This window comes from Molothrus aeneus, chromosome Z, assembly GCF_037042795.1.
Source record: "Molothrus aeneus isolate 106 chromosome Z, BPBGC_Maene_1.0, whole genome shotgun sequence".
Classification (NCBI taxonomy): domain Eukaryota; kingdom Metazoa; phylum Chordata; class Aves; order Passeriformes; family Icteridae; genus Molothrus; species Molothrus aeneus.
The window spans coordinates 43,125,170-43,145,256 of NC_089680.1; the positions used below are offsets into that span (position 1 = coordinate 43,125,170).

A 20,087-nucleotide genomic window follows, 5' to 3' on the forward strand; every position below is an offset into this window, starting at 1 on the left:
AATTTTAACCTTTTAAAGATTTCATGCATATTGTCCTCTAAAGTCACAACGTCTAAGCTTCCAGCCTGTCCGCACCATGACTAAACCTGCCTCAAAAGAAGAGCAATGAAACCAGAAGTGACTCCATCCTCCTCAAAGAAGGGTGCTAGCAGGACAGTGCTTACAAGAATCCTTGTAACACCCTTTGGTAGGCATTTCAGAACTTACAAAGGTGGTGCTTTGTGATCCTGGGCAGCTTCTGGTCTTTCATTGCAATGTATTCAGAGCACACTACACTGAGCGTGGAAACAGGGAACCTTGAAAAAAGAGATGCATGACAGGTGTGAACACTACGAAGACAACCCATCCTTTCCCTGGTGGAATGCAATCAGAAAAAGCATTCCAACCCAGGACTGCAGGAACTGGTGTAAGACAATAGCAGAATCCTGCACTGAAAAATTTAACTGGAAATTGTACAGAAATACTAAGGGCACAGTGGTTTTACTAGAAGCCTTAGTCAGTTACCCCAAATTATCTGTCCTTACATCTTGGAAAAAAAACAGCCAGCACTTGTGGACAGGGACTGAAGTGACGTGCCACTGTAACAGCAGCTTCTTTTAAAGAGGATGAGCCAGGTCGAGTAGAGACCATAAGGGAAAGAATAACAAAGGTAATTCACATTCTGTCTTGCTTCCATAACAGCTGAGCCCTGCACACAGATAGGCTTCTGGGGCTCCCTCCTTTGCTCCTTGTATGCAGTGGAAATGCTGTTTTTATTGTATGCCACATCATTATGTTGCAGCTGGAGAAAGAAAAAAACAAATAAGCCCTTTTTGTACTTGCCTATAAATGGTCAGGTCATGAAGGAAATAAATTGCAACAAATTATGAGGTCCTACTCAAACTGCAGCTCTCTGCAAGCACACAGTATTCCCAGGTAAGCTTGCCCATTTATTTATTTTCCTTTAATTAATTTTCTTTTTTTTTCCTTTTGTAATTAAATATATTTTAGACATCTAAACAACCAATATGGAACAGCCTGGTTTTGAAAGCCAGCATGCTCTGTAACTGTGGCAAGTTCTCAGAGTCAGGCTGATGCTGCAAGGCATGAACTGCACATTTAAGTTACATAAGCAACTTTCACTAGAGAATATATAAAATGTCAAAATCTGGTACTATGCCTTATGTTCCTCTGTTTCAGAGTTTAAAAGTTTAAAACTGCTGCAAAACCACGAAAGGTTTTCAGTCACAAAGATGCATTCTTTGAGCTTTAGATATTTGAGAAGCCTTTTAAGGTGAAACTTGGTGATTTGAGAAGGTTTAGATGTTTGATATTTTTATTTAATTTATTCAATTTTAGCATTCCTGGAGTTTGGAAAGTTAGGTGTCCATCTGGATTCCACAGTTTTAAGATTTTTTTTTTTAATTCTGAGGTAAAATAACTTCCCTTGATATTCACAAAAAGGCAGTTTACAAATATAATCACATGTGCTTTCCTTTACCATGGACACATGGCTGCCAGCAAAACAGGCTGCTAAATGCTGAGAAGGTTTGCAATCAGTCTGCAATGAAAAAATCGATACCCCCTCCACCAAAATTTACATGGCATAGTAAAGAGATAACATAATCATTGAGCAGAAAGCAACCACATAAAATAAATGCAGCAAATATTTGCTTATCCAGCCACTAAATAAGGAAAATATAACCTAGATTGAGTGAGACAAAAATGGAGAGTCCTTATTTTTCATATGATTCAAACTATTATCATAGTCTTCCTTAAAAAGCCATGTGAACAAGTTGAAGTTACAGTGTGGTGGAAGGAGAGCACAAGCACACTCGTGCTGTGCCACATCATATTTGTTGTGTTTTAAAGGCAAGTTAGCTCATTTCTTGCAGCACTTGTGAAAGCAGGAGAAAAAATAGATGAGGGTGGGGCAAGAAGAGAATTTGAAATATAGAAACAGAGCAAACCCCCATTCTCTTCTTCAAGTTTCAAAGGCATCCTCATTTGCATTTCCATAACTGAAAATTGAAAGTGCATGTTTACTTCTACCCTTTCAGATGTGATATTGTACAAATTCAAAATGGGCCCACAGTCTGAAGAGACACAACCTGGAGTCCAAGTCACACCTGAAGTACCAGCAGAACAAAACCTGTGCAGGGATACAGCAGCCAAGATCAGTACATAGCAGCAGGTCAGCCCCTCGGCTTGGTCTGAGGTGCCTGTACTTCAGAGACTGTAAAAATTGAAAGCAGCAGGTTTTTAAGAAAGCACCAGCATTCTGTAGTGCTGCAGGTTAATGATATTCTGTTAAAGCCATATGGATCAGTGTCATGCAGACACCAAAGAGGAAGGAGAAGGGGACAGGATGATGAAGAAAACTGAGACAGGAGAGTGGGAAAGCTGAGGAAGAGAAGAAGGGTAGCTGCATCTCCACTGTTCTCTGTGGCTATTGCACAGAGTCAGGAGCTCATCCTGAAAATGGCAATTTAATATGCCCACACCCTAGGCCCAGATAGAAACACTGGTTCCAGTGTCTGCTCCCCACAGGGATTCCCCATCTGGCACAAGGTAAAGAGCAAATCAAGCTCCGGCTGAGCATCCCATAATCCAAAACTAATCCCTCGGATACTCCTTTGGACACCAGCCACCTTTTGTGCCTGATGCCAAATGATGGGTAATGCAGCATCAGCTCCTTACAGCCCTTCTCCTTGGCACAGAAAGACCCTGGGTGCCGGCTGTGCTGGGACGGTGCTGTGTGGGGAGGAGGCCAGCAGGCACAGCATTGCACCCCACCTTGAACCAGGGACATATCCATGCAGAGACACCAGAGTCAGACAGCACTTCAGATCGGGCGAGGCACCCCTCTAAAACGGCTTCAGGTTATGTGCAAAACTTGGTCATCGTTTATGCAGGTGTATAAGAACAAGGAGAAGGAGATGGTCTGTGTGCTGGTTTTGGCTTAGGTAGTGTCCTCTTTCTTCACAGTGCCAGTATACGGCTGGGTTTTGGATTTGTGATGAATACAGGGTTGACAACACAGGAATATTTTTGTTATTGCTAGCAGGGCTTAAACAGAGCCAAGGCCTTTGCTGCTCCTCACCCACACCACCAGTGAGGAGGCTGAGGGAAGGAGAAAGGCACAAGGAATTGTGAGGGGACACAGCTGGGACAGATGACCCCAAATGATCCAAAGAATATCCCAGTCCTACACCTTATGGTGCCATGCTTAGCATGTAAAACTGGGGGTAGAAGAAGAAAGGGGAGGAAGTTCAGTCATGGCATTTGTCTTCCCAAGTCATCCTTACACAGGATGGGCCCTGCTCTCTTGGAGATGGCTGAACACCTGGCTGCCTATGGGAAGCAATGAATGAATTCCTTGATTTGCTTTGCTTCTTTTACTTTCCCTATTAAACAGTCTTTATCTCAACCCATGTGTCCCTTCCAGCTGTAAAAGGGGAGTTGGGGAGAATTCCTATTGATAGACCTCTCAGATGAAAATAAAGCACAAAAGCAGCAATATTATATCTGAGAACTGTTTGTTGATAAAGAAGGGTAAATGCTCCTACCGAAGCGGGACAGAAAAGAGAGCAGGGAGGAGAAAAGAGAGAGGGAGTGAGGAGCAGCAGGCCGGCACAGGCCGCTGCCGCGGCTCGCCCGCTCAGCGTCAGCCGGGCAGACGGAGCGGGCAGCTGCGAGCGGCGGCCGAGCCCGCGCAGCTCCGGGAGCGGCCGGGCGCGGTTCCCGAGCGGGGCAGCACCGTGTGCCCGCGGCGGCGGCGGGCCGGGCCGGGCTGCGCGGCACGGGGTGTCTGTCTGTCCTGCTCGGGAAGCGGCGGAGCCCGGCGAGACAGCGCGGACGGCGAGGGAGGGGCGCGGGGGGAGGAGGGCCGGGCTGAGCCTCCGGGCGAGCCCCTGATCCCTCCAAGAAACACAAAGCAAAATGGTCGTGTCGCAGTTCATTGCTTTGATGTGCTAAAGCTCCTCCCACAGCCCCATTTCCCAGGCGTTTTTTTTTGCCAGGCACCCGGGCATCATCATCACCCCCAGCAAGTGGGGGTCGCTCGCAGCCGGACCGTGGAAGCTTTGTCTGGCCTGAGTGGCTGCCAGGCAAAGGCTCCCCGGGACAGGGCTCCCAACACGTGTGCAGTCCTTACAGTAATGTTTCACCTCATATATACCACATGTTGAGGCATAAATAAAAATCAAATCGGTCCGTTTCAGGTATGTGAATTTATGATTTAGAAGCTACCACATAATGATACATAAATACTAATTAATGAATGGCAACCCTGCAAGGATTTTAGTTTGGTGCTTGTGTGTAGCTAAAACTGAATTAATTGGCTTTACATCCTGAACATGGAAGTTCAGCACATGCTTTTGTATGTCAATTGTCACCTTGAAATCACTGGGAACAGCTGTCAGTCGTGGGAACCTTCATGTCTGACATGGATCTGAAGCCCACTGCAGATGTTTATATGGAGCATGATTTTTTTAAAATTGTTTGCTCTTATTGACTTTGATGGGATGATTTGCCCGAAGTCAGGTGAGTAATTTGTATGGATTTTGGATTTAGTCTTCTAAAGAAAGGAAAAGGGGAAGAAATTGAAACAGAGATTGTGCTAGGGATTACTCCTTCTTGCAATAGACACTTTTACCTGCCACAAAATGTATTGTCCATCCACAGTTACATCTGAAAAATGACAACAGAGAACTCAGAATGTGTTTTCCTGCATTTGAGAGCCTTTGTAGCAATGTGCAGTGACAGCAGGATGACTGCAGCTGATGAAAAATGATAAGATGTGATTATCAAGCTGCATAACCAGCAAATTATTTCACTTGCTTGGGTTTAATTTTTTTTTCCTTTTTGTACTCTAATGCTGGCACTGAGCTTTTGGTTCATGATAAAAAACCAATATACGGTCTTAATTATAGCTCGGGTAATTTTAGTAATTTTGACTACTTTGCTACTTGAATCAATGTAAGGATAGAGTCAAAATATCATCTATATCTTTTGTAATGGAGAACTGTGAAAATCACTCTGCCAAAAAATAATTTGTTGAGTAAAAATATATTGTCTTGATGACTGTAATCAGTAACACAGGTAGTGTGAACAAAGTAAATGCTCTCTTTATCTGCTGGCCATGGGCTCTTAACTGCTGCAATTATTTCAAAGTGAGTGGAAGAAAATGCGTTTTCCTCTTCCTTAGAGTGACTGTTGTCCTTCTGTTCTTAAGTGTGATGTGTGCCACAGAGGAAGGAACTAAAGGAACTTACTGTCTATGTTTTTCAGTCTCACCAAGTCCAGAAGTCACTTTTAGAGCAATACTGAATAGCCACACATCTGTACCCAGTTAAAAGATTATTATGACATTATTATTATTAGAAATCGCTGCAGCAACAACTTGCCAAATGAACCATTAAAGCAAGCCAGACTCACTGAACCACAGTAAAATCAATTAACGGCTGCTTGGGGCAACATATGGTCTTTGAAGGTCTTTATCTTTTTAACCATTTGTCTCTTCCAGTGTTTGTGGCAGAGCTCTCCACCTCTTTTTCATTTGAATGCAAAGAGCCATTTCAAAAACTGTAACTTCCTCTTAGTAACAAGCTCATTTAGTTGGGTGTCCCTGTTAAATTGGATCTCTACTGACATGCAGAAATTTGAATTAAAGGGAGAAAACACCTTTTACTATTAAGGAAAACGGTGTGTTCTTTCTGCTTTGGGAACTTCACTTGAGCCTTTTTGGCTGTTGCTCTACCCTACGCCCTGAGCACCCCTCTTGTGGTTGTTGTTTTTGAGGCTGAAGTTTCAGAGATGCTAAACCATTGGTTTTTTCAGATGACAAAAAAGAGAAGTGGAAAGGCGATTCCCGGAGCCGGATTTCCACAGTGAGAGCCGCCTGCATGGACCCGAGCAGCAGCAGCTTGGCTGTGCCTGGGAGCATGAGCCAACACTGCCGTCTAGCCTCGGCCGAGGCTGTGCGCTCTGCTGCCTCCTGCCTGCCTCCGTCCGTGTGCTAACACACACAGCCCTGCCGAGCCTCCGCCGGCCAGTCACGGTCCTGTAGTACTCACTTCTGTTGGGAAACACAGGATCTTTTGAAGTGGTCACGGCACGAGATGAGGGATGGAAGACGGCAGCAAACAGTAGAGGAGATCTGAAGTGGCAATGCATCAAGAAAAGTCACCGTCTGTGTTTGCAGATAGGAAAATGAAACCCATCTGTCCAAACTCTTACAAGATATCTGGCAGCACAACAAGGCAGAAAAAACAATTCCAGGTCTGTTCAGTATTCCTAATGACAAAGCATTTGCAATGTCCTTGAGCAGGGTCTCCTGAAATATCATCCCGATATGTCCTTTGGGCTCTGTGTTGAATCCCATTTTCCTATGTCTCTCTCTCTCCCTTTTCCTTCTCTGTCTCATACCACAAATACAACTTTTTTACTCTTTCCCTACAGAAGTTGTAGCTTTTGCTTCTTGGTGTGTGGTGACCTGTGAGCTACTTGACTGAAGTAGTTTGAAGTGCTGTGTTTAGGTTTAATATGCATATTTTGTCTGGATATCTTGGGATTTTAAAACTTTGTATTGCTTCCATTCACCATGAACGTGTGTTTGTTTACCAAAATCTGTGTCTATATAGCCTTTAGGTTGCAGATGGTAGTGCATAAATAATAAAGAGGATAACAAATATATAAAATATTTTTACTATATATGTGAATATATATATAATTATTTTTAATGAGGCAGAAGGTTCTATTAGGGCTCTAATAGAAGAAATTGCACAATTCCTCCATTTTCAAACAGCATGTTATGCAGGAATGAAGCAATTATATTCAAGCTTTCTGGGTAGTGTAGCTTCTGAGAAATTTATTATCATGATATATTAAAGTGATTTAAAGCTGTATTTAGCCCAGAGTGGCCTGACAAGTGATTTTATTTCTTGTTTTTGCTCATTTTCAATAGACTTCTTTAAATAATCCAGCTACAACAGTAATCATAGAATCATCAGGGCTGGAAAAGACCTTCAAGATCATCAAACGCAACCTTTGATCAACCACACCCTGGCATTTAGACCATTACACATCCGATCATTTCTTGAACACTTCCCGGGATAGTAACTCCACCACTTCCCTGGGCAGCTTGTTCCAATGCCTGATCCTTTCAGCGAAGAAATACAGAAATACATCCTGATGTCCAACATGGACCTCCCCTGGCACAGCTTGAGGCTATGTCCTCTCCTCCTGTCAGTAGCAGCCTATCCCCACTTTCAGGTAGCTGCAGAGAGTAATAAGGTCACCCCTGAGCCTCCTTTCCTGCAGGCTAAAAATCCCCACTCCCTCAGTCTCTCCTACAGAACTTACTCTATACACCCTCTACCATCTCTGTTGCCCTTCTCTGGACACACCAGCACCTTTCAGTGAGGGGCCCAGAACTGGACACAGGAATTGAGGTGTGGATTCACCAAGTACAGGGGCATGGTCACTGCCCTGGTCCTGCTGGCCGCACTATTGCTGGTGCAGGCCAGGACACCATTGGCCTTCTTGGCCCCCATGGACACATGGCTGGCTCATGTTCAGCCACTGTCGATCAGCACTCCCAGATCCTTCACCTCTGGGCTGATTTCCAGCCCCTCCCTCCCCAGCCTGCAGCTCTGCAGGGGCTGTTGTCACCCAAGTGCAGGACCTGGCACTTGGCCTTGTTTAACCTCACACACCTGGCCTTGGCCAATCAATCCAGCCTGTCCAGATCCCTCTGCAGAGCATTCCTTCCCTCCAGCAGATCAACTTGGTGTCATTTGCAAAGAGACTGAGGATGCACTTGATCCCCTCACCCAGATCATGAATAAAGATGTTAAACAGGACCGGCCCCAACACAGATTTCTGGGAAACACCCCTGGTGAGGAGCCACCAGCTGGATACAGCACTGTTCACCATCATTCTCTGGGCCGGGCCATCCAGCCAGTTCCTAACCCAGTGAAGATGCCAAGCTGCAGGGTGCCAGCTTTTCCAGGAGTATGCTGTGGGAGACAGTGTTAAAGGCCTTGCTGAAGTCCAGGCAGACACATCCACAGCCTTGCCCTCATGCTCTAGGTGGGTCACCTTGTCATAGAAGGAAATTAGGCTGATCAAGTAAGACTTGCCTTTCCTAAACCCATGCTGGCTGAGTCTGATCCCCTGCTTGTCCTGTACATGCCATGGGAACACACTCAAGAAAATCTGTACCATAACTTTTACTGGCACCAGGTTTAGCTGTCCTTACATATTCTTATCAACCTTATAATTAACATGTATCCATGGGTACTGCTTCACATTAATGATATATGATTGTATTTGAAGGAGAACCTTTTGTCTCCATTAAAGCAGCTGTTAGTGTGGCTGCATACCTGGGTGAATCAACTAATCATTTCATTAAATGAAAGTCCTCTTAGGTATGTTAATCAAAAGCATGCTGATCACAATTTTTTTCAAACAACCCCCCTGAAACCTAAACAAACAAACCACTTCAAGGCTAATAAACCAGTCTTACTCTGATATATAAGCTATGCTTTATTAAAGAGGATTAAAAAGAAAAAGAAGATCTGAGGGAGATTTCATCAGCATTATGCATATATTCCTTTAGCCATCTCTGATGATGTCATCTGAATGGTTAATGCTGCCTAAACATAGTTATTTGCTGCATCATTTTGAATGTGACAGGAAACACAAGCTTTCTGCTCTGAACTGTATCTTCTTGGGTGAGAAGATGGTGGATACTGAGCACTGAAACAAAGCCCTTCTTATTAAATCCCAGAAGCAAGCTGAGGGGGTTTCTATGTGCTTCTTGACTTCTATGAGCAAGCATACAAGCAGAAGCTGAACAGAGAGTTTTAAAAAGAAGGAGAGGTGGAATATATAACACTGTCAGTGAACAGCTTCATAGACAGCTTTTTCAGAGAGAGGTAGATCAGTGTATTAAAAAATGAGATAACTGGCTTTAAAACTTCATAGATGTGGTTTAAACCCAGCAGGCAACTAAGTACTATGCAGCTGCTTGCTCACTCCCTCTCTAGCAAGATCAGGGAGAAAATTAGAAGAGTAGAAGTAAAAAACCTTATGGAGTGATGAAATAACAGCTTAATAGGTAAAGCAAAAGACACATATACAAGCAAAACAAAACAAAGAATTCCTTCACCACTTCCCAGAGGCATGCAGGTGTTCAGCCATCTCCAAGAAAGCACGGTTCCATCATGCATAACAGTAATTTCACAAGACAAATACTTTCCCCCTGCTTTATATATTGCGCATGATACTACAGGGTGTGGGATACCCCTTGAGTCTGCTGAGGCCAGCTGAACTGAGAGTGTCCTGTCTTCTCCCAACTCCTTCTGTATCCTCAGCCTCCACCTGGTGGTGTGGGTAAGGAGCAACGAAGGCCTTGGCTCTGTGGAAACCCTGCTCAGCAGTAACAGAAAATGCTTTATATTATCATCACTGTTGTAAGTGCAAATCCAAAACATGGCCCCATACTAGCCACTGTGAAGAAAACTACCCCAGCCAAACTCATACAATTTATGTCATGCTGTAGTCATACATGATTTAATAGAATCTCATTGACACCCCCTATTTCCTCTCCATCCTTTGATATAATACACAGATATAATGCCCTTAGTCTATGGACACCCCCTGCAAAAGCCCACCAAATGCTAACATATGTCCATAGAATGTCAGCTGAATTAATTTCAGGGCCCATGAGCTGAGGCTCTGTCTCTGTTCTGCTGGTCACTCAGGACAGGATAAGAGAGGAGAGGTGATGTGCTGTGGTACTGTGGCCTAGAGCCAGCTCAGGTGAAGTCACTGCTGCATTTGCACTGTTTATTGTAAGACTTGTCCTCCATTGGTTCACATGGCTCCTATTACAGTAATTGCTGTAAGCAAAACTCAAATAATGGGTTACAACAATTTAAAGGCATTTTGTATCAGACTGAAGGGTTTAAGAGTGTAATGAACTCCTCACCTTGCTTCTAGCCTGGCTAGAAACAGGGGTTCCTGCTATAGCAATTACAGGGTCCACCAGGGACCTCCATGGGATACAGAAGGACAGCCTGCCTGACCATGGCTTCACCATGGGCTGTAGGGGAATCTCTGCCTCATCACCTGGCTCACCTCCTGCCGCTCCTTCTTCTTCAGGGAAAGATTTTCTCACACTCTTCCCCTGTACTGTGGACTCATCCACAAGTCACAGTCCCTTTGGCTCAAGTTTGTACTGGAATTCCAACCTGTCTAGTGCAGCAGACAACTCCAATGCCCTGGCCACCTGCCAGCCCAGGCACACCATGGCTGTTATCAAAATGTTCCCAGGCACAGCTGAGTGAGATAAGAAGCACAGCACTACAGCAAACAGCCACCGACAAGCACTGGATTGCAATACAGCATCAGGCAAGTGACCCCTGTGGGCAAGCACTGCAGCCTGCTGATTAATAATTTAACAGCCATAACAGCTGAGAGTTTCATCTAGCACATTCCAATCTAGTCTGTCATAATCTGAGTTTTCTGAGCTCCCCATTGGGTCCAAAGAAGGACTGTTGTGGTTTAACCCCAGCCAGCAACTAAACACCCCATAACTACTTGCTCACACCTCTGTAGTGGGATAAGGAAGAGAACAGGAGCAGTAAAAGTGAAAAAAAAACTCATGGGTTGAGATAAAGACAGTTTAACAGGGAAAGTAAAAGTCACAAAAAGAAGCTATGCAAAATAAGGAATTCATTCATTGCTTCCCATAGGCAGCCAGGTGTTCAGCCATCTCCAAGAGAGCAGGGCCCATCCTGTGTAAGGATGACTTGGGAAGACAAATGCCATGACTGAACTTCCTCCCCTTTCTTCTACTCCCAGTTTTATATGCTAAGCATGGCACCATACAATATAGGATAGGGATATCCCTTGGGTCATTTGGGGTCAGCTGTTGCAGCTATGTCCCCTCACAATTCCTTGTACATCCTCAGCCTCCTCACTGGTGGTGTGGGTGAGGAGCAGCAAAGACCTTGGCTCAGCAGGAAAAAAAACATCCCTATGTTACCAGCCCTGTTTTCAGCGCAAATTCAAATCACAGTCTGATAGTGTGAAAAAAATTAGCTCTACCCCAGCCAAAACCAGCACCTTCCCACTAGACTAGGAGGTATTTTCTAAATCTCTATGGGGCCTTTAATCCCACTTCTCTCTTATGGGGGAGGTAAAAGTGGCTTCTTGCTTCTGCCATCATGCTGACATGACTTCAGGTCAGCATCAGGATGTGGAAGTGGAGATGCTTTTGGACCCTTGACATTTACTTTAGCATTGAGCTATGACAGCAATATAGGAGAGAGGATACAGAGAATAGTCAAGACAGGCTAGAGAAGTAAAAGCTCTCGAGTGAGGCTCTCAGTTCTTTTAATATACACAGAAATATCACACAGGTTTCTCAGCTAATAAAAAGAGAAATGTCTCCTTCTGCCTTAGCTTGCTGTCACTGTGCAAGGTCCTTGTCCTCAGCAGGGACATTATCAAGTGTTTCATCTCTCTTGTGAGCAGTCATAGTCTCTGCCTTGGACTTCAGGGACAAGAGTAAATGGACAGGTCTTGGTCCTCCAGAGATTTTTAGAGAAGCATCTCAGAGAATGCACACTAAGCAGCAGGCTAAGATGAAGGGAGAGAAATTCAGCTGCTGTTGCTGCTGCTGCTTCCCCATAGTCCTGCACGGCTCCAGCCTGCGGTGCAGGCAAGCCAGCTTGGAGGGGATGCTGGGGAGTATTTTGCCATCTTGTGGCAGCTCTGAATTAAAGCATCTCTACATGATCACACAGACTCGCTGCCCAGAAGGAGCAAAGCCAAAAAAGAGATTTCCACTGAGCTGGCTGCAAAGTGACCCTTGGAAGGTTTGCAGCAGAGCATGCTACAACCCTGAACTGCCCAGTACCTGCCCATGTGCAGCTGCAGGTGCACACCAGTGGTGGAACCTAAAACAAAGGTTGAGAAGATAAGCACTGAAGTGGACCCAGCCTGGGGAAGGCCAGTGGTCAGAGACTATTTCTAACTCCTGCTCTTGGTATCATGCTGCTGGAGATTCCCAGCTAGTCAGGGAAAGGAGTGGAGGAGTGAAAGCTGGCGAAGGCTTCAACCACAGTGAGGACAAGGGCGCACTGAAGCTGAGCTCTTTTGGTGTGGACAGTGAAGAACGATCCAGCCAGTCAGCTTTGGCTCAGAGAAAGTCAGCAGAGAGGCAGAGAGCCTGCCAGCACAGAAACCTCTGGAGGAGCACTACTATAGGTCTATGACAGTTTTAATGTATTTACATGTGATGTAGCTAAGATGGGAGAGGCTGAGCAAACTCAGGAATTGAACAATTTGAACCTTCCACTGACCTCCTTTGCCACAGGAGCTGTTGCTGCTGTGCCTGAGGGAGCATTGTCCGAGGTGCCAGAGTACACCAGAAAGAGGGCTGGGGGTTGTCCCTTGTCAGGAACTGCAGATGCCACTCTTAGTTGTGACTGCTGCTCAGGGAGACATGGGACCTCTCCACACTCCTATTCCCACAAAGCTGCTGGCAAAGAAAATTCCTGCTGATGACTAAGGGACCCCAAAGGTCCTGATGGCCAGGAGGAGGAGGGCCAGGCTCACCAAAAGATTGTTCCCCAGCTTCAAGAGGTATGTGGGATGAGGTGCTACCAATCCTTATGGGCAGTGGCCACATGAGCTCTGCTTTTCACAGCTGTGTAGAAAACCAGCACCTCAAACCAGATCCATTTTACTTCTAGAATTGCTTCTTTTCAGCTCACAAATTATAAACCCCTGTGAAAAGCCTGGAATGCCTTTCAAGGATACATTTATAATACCATGACCCAGAGATGAACTGTCCAAGTGAGTCCCACCTTGCCTATGAGCTGACACACACACACAGCATTTATCAAGTTGACAGAGTACAACTACTTGAGATACAAATCCCTCCTATTGTGCCAGCAGTGGGAGTGGGTAATGGCCCTGATGCCAGCAAAGGGTGCAGGTGCCAGTGTGGGGGCAGGATGGGTATGTCTGCCCCAGGTGCACCTGCTGGGGAACTGAGTCAAGTAAAACAAGTGAGTCTTGGCACCCACACACAAAGCAGGACTGCAGGTCACAGCCCACATGCCTGATGCTGCCTGCTGTGGACACAAGAGAGGTTGCATCTGCCCTGAACACCAGGGAAAATTACTGGGAGCAGTGATGTAACTCCTGAGCAAACTTCAAGGTGGGCTACCTGGTGAGGAGCAGGCTCTGGGTCCAGGCAGGTCATGAAGGATAGGCCCGTGCTGCTTCCTGGGGAGATCTTTAGGAGTGGAGTACCTGTTGGGAAGCACCAGAGCAGGCATTTACTCTTGAGCAAGAAGCAGGACCAGCTGGTGCGTGGGAATGAGTAAAATGGCTCAGGATATGGGGCAGGATTATCACATGAACAGAAGGGCTGTGCTGGTACTCTGGGCATCTGTGAATTCACGTGTGCTTTTGCAAACTTTAGTCCATACTGACTGTGGGTAAGAAAAGGGACAGGGCTGGCTGTGCTTGTGTTTTACCCAAGTCCTGGTAGTAATACATGCAGGTACTGTGGCAGGCTGTGCCCCACCTGTGGCAGCCTGCACAACTGGTCTTGTCCGTGTCCTTTGCACACTTGTATCTACTCCAGGTACGCACTTGTAAAAATCAGTAAGGACAGTTATTTTTCTCTTTCCTAGTAACGGCTTATTAGGAAATGCTTTATCTATCTCCTCTTTGCTACATGCTATTTATGTTTTACTTGCCCAACCAACCACACGACTTCTCCAGTCTTCCATGGAGTCCTCTGCCAAGCTCCCGCTGGCGCCGCCGGCGGGCTCTGCCAAAGCCTCGGGCAGCTCCTGGGGCAGGAAGCGGCTCTCCAGCGGCCGTGGGAGGCCACCGGCGCCCCGAGAGAAGGACACCCCAGCTGCGCCCCGCCACGCCAGCCGCCACCTGCGGAACAAAGCGCGCTCCGCCTTGGCGCCGCCACCGCCGCGACTCCCCTCGCTTTTACTCCCCAGGGGCCGCCGCCGCCCGGGCTGCTCCCCGGGGCTGCTCAATACCGCCAGCTCTGCCGCTGCCCCGCCCACCCCGCCAACACTCACAGGGCGGCGGAGCGGGCCGGAACCCGACCGACCGCCCACCCGCCGCCGCCATCCCGGCCCCTCCCCAGCCTCCGCCCCGGAACGCCGTCACTGCGCGGGGCGCGGATGTGACGGAGACGGCTCTGGCCTCGCTCCCGGCGGATCCCGGCTCAGCTCCGCGCCCGCGGGCAGTTGTTCCTGTGGCAACGCCGCCGCCGATGGCGGACCCGTCCCGGCGCCTGGCGGAGGGTGCCCGCCGCCGCCGCCCGCCAGGGGAGGAGCGGTGGGAGCCTCCCGGCACCGGGCGCTGCCGGACGCGCCACAGGCTGAAGGCGGCCGCAGCCCTGGCCCGCACGGGAAGCGAGGGCCCGGCGGCGGTGAGTGCGGGCCTGGGGGCGGGCGGAGCGCCGTCTCCTCCGGGGCGCTGGCTGGCGGCTGCTGAGGCAGGGGTGGTGGGAAGCGGGCGGGGGCGGTGCCGCAGCGGGCGGAGCGGGGTCGGGGCCGGGGCCTGCTCACCCCCGCAGGTGTGCCGGCACTTCTTTGAGCCCGGGCTGCGCCTCTGGCACCCCAGCGCTGCTGCTGCCCCGGTGTTCTGCCGGCGGGAAAGGCCTGCTGCCAGATAGGCTGCAAAACATGGGCTAATGGATTTTGGAGTAGGGTGGAAACTTATTTTCGCTGGATTGTAATCCTTAGGGTAACGCCCAAACTGAAAATAACTTTTAAATAGATTGATTTTTTGTTGACCATGTTTGACGTCTCTCATGATTTCACTGCAACCAGCTGCCAAGCACTGGGTAGCCACTTGCACACTTCCTGAGATTAGGGAGGAAATCAAAAGGGTGAAAGCTGAAAAACTTGTCAGTTGAGATAAAGACAGTTAAATAAGGATGCCAAAAGCCATGCACACAACCAAAGCAAAACAAGGACATAATTTACTGCTTCTGATGGACATGCAGATGTTCAGCCATCTCCAGGAGAGCAGGGCCCTATCATGTGTGGTGTGATTTGAGCAGACAAGCATCATTACTCCAAATGTCTCACCTTTCCTCCTTCTTTCCCCCATGTTATATATTGAGGATGTCACGTGGTCTGGCAATCCCTTTAGTCAGTTTGGGTCACCTGTCCCAGCTGCATCTCCTCCCAACCTCCCATGCCCCACCAACTTCCTCACCAGTGTGGAAGTACTAAAAGTTCTGTGTAAGCCCTGCTCAGCAATAACAAAAATATCTCTGTGTTATCAACACTGTGTTCAACACAAATTCAAAGCTCAGCCCCAGACCAGTCACTGTGAAGAAAATTTACTATCTCAGGCAAACAGCATAACATTCTGACTAGATAAAAGGCAGTGTGTACTTCAGCATAACATCTGGTTATTTCTGCTTCAGTCTTGAAAAAAGATACTTATTTTGGCAGGAACACATCCCTGGAGATTGTCTTGTCCAACAAGCTGTGTGTGGTCCAGCATGAATGCCCAACAAAGAGGGGCAGACTGTGCAGGAACAGAACAGGTCCAGCAGAACTTAGAAGGTGATAACATAGTTAAAGTCCAATTACTTCTTTTGGTTGGTTTGTTTTGAAGTACAAAACTAACTGTTCTCATACTTTTCATATATAAATGCTAGATATTTTAAGCTATATTTTGGAGGATACCATGTAAATCATAAATCTACTGACCACATCAAAGGAGTTATTTAAGAGTGGGGAAGAAGACAGGCCTGCCTGTTACTTATCATCAGTGCCAGCATTGTTTGGGTGCTGTCTAAAACTTGCAGCACTGAAGAACCTAGACCTCACTGTAAAGAGAAGTCAAACTAAGTAGTTAGGTCATGCTGCCTCTTTGTTCAGCATTGTCTCAGAGCTCCTGCTGGGTTTTGCAACTGTAAAAGCAATTGTTATGGGTTTCTACAGTGTAAGATTTTTGCCTCTCTGTGACAGCAATGATCTTCTGTCTCTGTCTTTTCTAGAACATGACATCAGATAAGGAGTTTGCAGAAGATAGCAATTTTTCTCCGAAAGCCAGCACCAGTAAGCTGCCGACAGATGCGTCTCCCGACTCCAAGTGCCCCATCTGCCTGGACAGATTTGACAACGTGGCGTATCTGGATCGCTGCTTGCACAGGTTCTGCTTTCGCTGCGTCCAAGAGTGGTCCAAGAACAAAGCAGAATGCCCGCTCTGCAAGCAACCCTTCTTTTCCATTTTCCATACGATTCGTGCTGAAGATGACTTCAAGGAGTACATCCTCAGCCCTTTAGAAACAAGCTCTTTTGCCAGCCCCGACGGCCGGAGGTTTCGTTACCGCACCACCTTAACGAGGGAACGCCGCACGCGCGGTTCCCCTTCCCGAAGGATGGTGTCCCCTCCGGATAACGGGATGTTGTTTGAAGGGCTGTCGAGCGAGCCGGCGCGACACAGGCACAGAGAGATTCAGCAGATGCTCAGGAGGCTGGCCTCGAGGAGGAAGGCCAGCGCGGAGGGCAGATCTCTGCGTCAGATTCAGGAGGAGGACATGATCACCTTCCGCAGGGCTCTGTACCGCACCGGCGTGCGCATCCGCAGCATCCAGGACGGCGGCCGATACCGAGAGATTTCGGCCGAGTTCTTCCGGCGCAACCCTGCTTGCCTTCACCGCCTGGTTCCTTGGCTGAAGCGAGAGCTTACGGTCCTGTTTGGTGCCCACGGGTCTCTGATCAATATTGTGCAGCACATCATCATGAGTAACGTAACCAGGTACGATCTGGAAAGCCAGGCCTTTGCTGACGATCTGAAGCCCTTTCTGCTGAATCGGACAGAGCACTTCCTGCACGAATTCATCAGTTTTGCTCGTTGTCCTTTTAACTTAGAATCATACGATCAACACGCCAATTATGACTGTCCTGCACCGTCGTATGAGGAAGGAAGCCACTCAGACTCATCAATTATCACAATATCTCCGGATGTGGCGTACCCGCAAGGGCCAGATCATAGTTTGTCTGTTCCTGGCCTTGGTCAGGCCCCGTGGGATGACGAAACTCCGGGGCCTTCCTATTCCATTTCAGAAGAGGTTCGTGCAACCATAGCTTCTCCTCTGGAGTCATCAGAAAGTTCTGACGAGGACTCTGCTTCAGGGAGCCGAAGAACCAAGCTGCAGACTGAGTTACAGGCTAATGCTGACTCAAACGACAGTGGCTCTTCCTCAGACAATTGTGTCATTGTTGGGTACGTTAAGCCGCTAGCTGAGAGGACCCCAGAAGTGGTTGAGCTGTCCTCTGACTCTGAGGAGTCCATCAAGGAAGAGAAAAGGGAAGATGTCAAGAAACAGCGACCAGTCCAGTGTCACAGCTGGAGTGACAGTGACCCAAGCAGGAGCTTCTCACCACATTCCCCAACATACGGGGAGGATGTAGGAAGTTGTAGAAGCTGTTTATCTCCTGCAGTTGAGAAGATGGAATCAAAAGGGAATGAGAAGAACAAATACAAAAGAAAAGATCTGCCTCCACAGGACTTGGGTTGGAGCCCCTCTCCAGGGAGTGATACAGTATGCTCCCCTTGGAATCACAGATTGTCTAAAAAGGGAAAGTCTAGAAGCCCACAGTCCTGTTCACGGGACAGTCGAGGCAGCCATGGCCATCGGTCTAGAAGGGAGCACCGTAGCAAAAGCCAACTTAAAAAGAGACGATCGAGAAGCAGAGATAGTAGCAAACATAGGAGCAAAAGAAGCAGCAGAAGATCAAGGGCTCATGACACCAGAGCCTCTCTGAAAAGCCAGAGGGGCTCTCTAAGTGGTGAGAGCACTCCATCCAGAGAAGTGAGCAGATCACGTTCACGCAGCAAAGGCCACAGTAAAAGGAGATCAAGAAGTAGAGACAGCGATCGCTATTATGTAAGAGACAGTTACCAAAGTAGACACCAGTGGGGTTCTGCTTTCTGTAGTCGAAAGGTGTTTGGAGACAGCTATGAATCCTCCAGCAGAAGGAGGACCCGGTCTAACACTCTTTACTCGCGGCAATCTGCTAGTCCAGAATACAGGATACGATCGTTTATTGAGAGGACAGATCTGCATAGCCAGAGGGGACTCCATGAGAGACACTATTACTGTTACGAAAGATGCAGGTCAAGGAGTCGGTCAAGCAACAGATCAAGGACTCCTTCTGGAGGAAATGACAGAATGAAAAGTGAAAAGCCTGGTGGAAAAAGGAAGTACAAAACTCGCCACCTGGAGAATGCATTCATGGAAAGCACAAGTCTAGAAAGAGAAAATGAGTCCAAGAAAACTTCCTCAAAATTTGGTGACTGCTGCAAAAATGAAGATAGCCTGTCAGACAATCGTGCAAGCAGTGAGACAAAGCATAAGAAAAGGAAGAAGAAAATGAGGAGTCCAAGTGTGGAGATAGTCTATGAAGGAAAAGCAACGGACACAACGAGGCATCTTAAAAAGAAAAAGAAAAAGCATAAGAAGAAACACCGGAAACATCACACGAGTAACTCAGTACATTCTTCTCCGGTGGTGATTACAATTGATAGTGATAGTAGCAAGGAACCAGAAAGTACCGAATGGGACAGCAGTATTACATGGACAGGAACAACTCAAATAAATGAGAGGGAAAATGAGTCTCCATCTTCTTTTCTGAGGAGCACAGGATGTGAGGAAACTGGAGAAGTAGACAAAAAGTATGGTATCCCTGACACAAGGGAAAACTTAGGTGGTGGCGTTAGAAATGCTGATGTCAAAATTCAGGAAACAGCAGCTGATCAGAGTGTTGCCACAGTGAGTACCAGCAGCAACACCTCTCACACAGAAACTGTAACCAGTTATGTTCAGGAAGCACCAGCAGCACCTTCCAGTCAACTGCCTTCCCCCAGGACTTCCTTCCTAGAGTGTCCAGAGAGAGAGCCATTGATACTGAGACTGCCAAAGAGACTTGTCAACAGATCCTCGTGGTTTGATTTTCCAGAAGAAAAAATGTAGTAGGCTTTCCTTGGAACACTTGTTAAAACTGTGAATTTAACGACTTTCTTTTTTCCCTTGAAAACTAAAATGTCCGGTAGGATTTCTGTCTGTTAAAAAGATGTCTAGGAAATGTATAAAACTTCTGAATGTGTATGCACTTTTAAGTCAAAGAAGATAGAATATAGCTAGTATGTAATTCTAAAAGTTTGTTAGAGGACTGTTTGGAAGTTTTAATTTCATAAAGCCATCCACAGTGTATTTCAAAGTTTTGTGTAAACCAAACAACAGAAAAGGAATCCAAAACAAGAGCCTAGAAATGCATTTTATGGGGATTGTTCTTCTTAGACCAGAAAAATGTTTAGTTCATAAAAAGTGATTCAGTCTGAATTTCAGCATCATTTCAATTTCTGGTTTAAGCAGATCTCTGCTGAAAAGCAGTCAGTGATTTCTACAGAAATTCTCAAATGACTTTGAGTAATTTTAAGGTAAGCTATGTCAAAATCTGAATAAAGCAATAAGGTTTTTTTTGTTGTTTTTTTAAATATATTTACATATGTACTGTGTGTTTTGCAAATGGAGTTTTTTCTTTTGGTTTTGAGTGTCTTATATATCCAGACCATTGGATATTTTTGCAGTCCGGAGAACTTCAGGTTGGAAGGGTTGTTTGGAGATCAGCTGGTACAAGCCTCCACTGAAAGCAGAAACTTTGATCAGATTGCCTGGATTTGGTTCAGTTCTGAGTTTTCCCAAAAGCTGGGTGGCCGCTCTGTCCTGCCCTTTCTAAAATAAGAGTTTTCCCTTGGGAAACATCTTTTTTTTCAAATTTCTTATTTTTATTTCCCTTTTTTGGAGCCTGTGCATTTTGCCTGTGCAGTCTTCAAGAAATCTTTTCCTCTTCTTTATATCCTGCAGCTGCATACTTGAAAAACATCTGTCTTGTCTAGCCTTGGTAATAAAAGGTCTTCCTCCTGACCTCCTTGAAATAACCATCATTCACCCAGCTCAGCACATCCTAGATGTCCTGCTGCAGGATATAAATTTATGTGCAATAACAGACCTCTGGCAGGGTTTT

The 20,087-nt window shown here is 46.7% G+C and overlaps 1 protein-coding gene across 1 annotated transcript; it reads left to right on the plus strand.

Annotated features, from left to right (window-relative positions):
• Positions 1–14,305: 14,305 nt before the first annotated feature.
• TOPORS (TOP1 binding arginine/serine rich protein, E3 ubiquitin ligase) lies at positions 14,306–19,578 on the plus strand. Its single transcript, XM_066569044.1, has 2 exons — positions 14,306–14,464; positions 16,052–19,578. Exons 1-2 carry the CDS (start codon positions 14,306–14,308, stop codon positions 19,031–19,033), a joined length of 3,141 nt encoding a protein of 1,046 aa, XP_066425141.1. The 3' UTR covers positions 19,034–19,578.
• Positions 19,579–20,087: the final 509 nt, after the last annotated feature.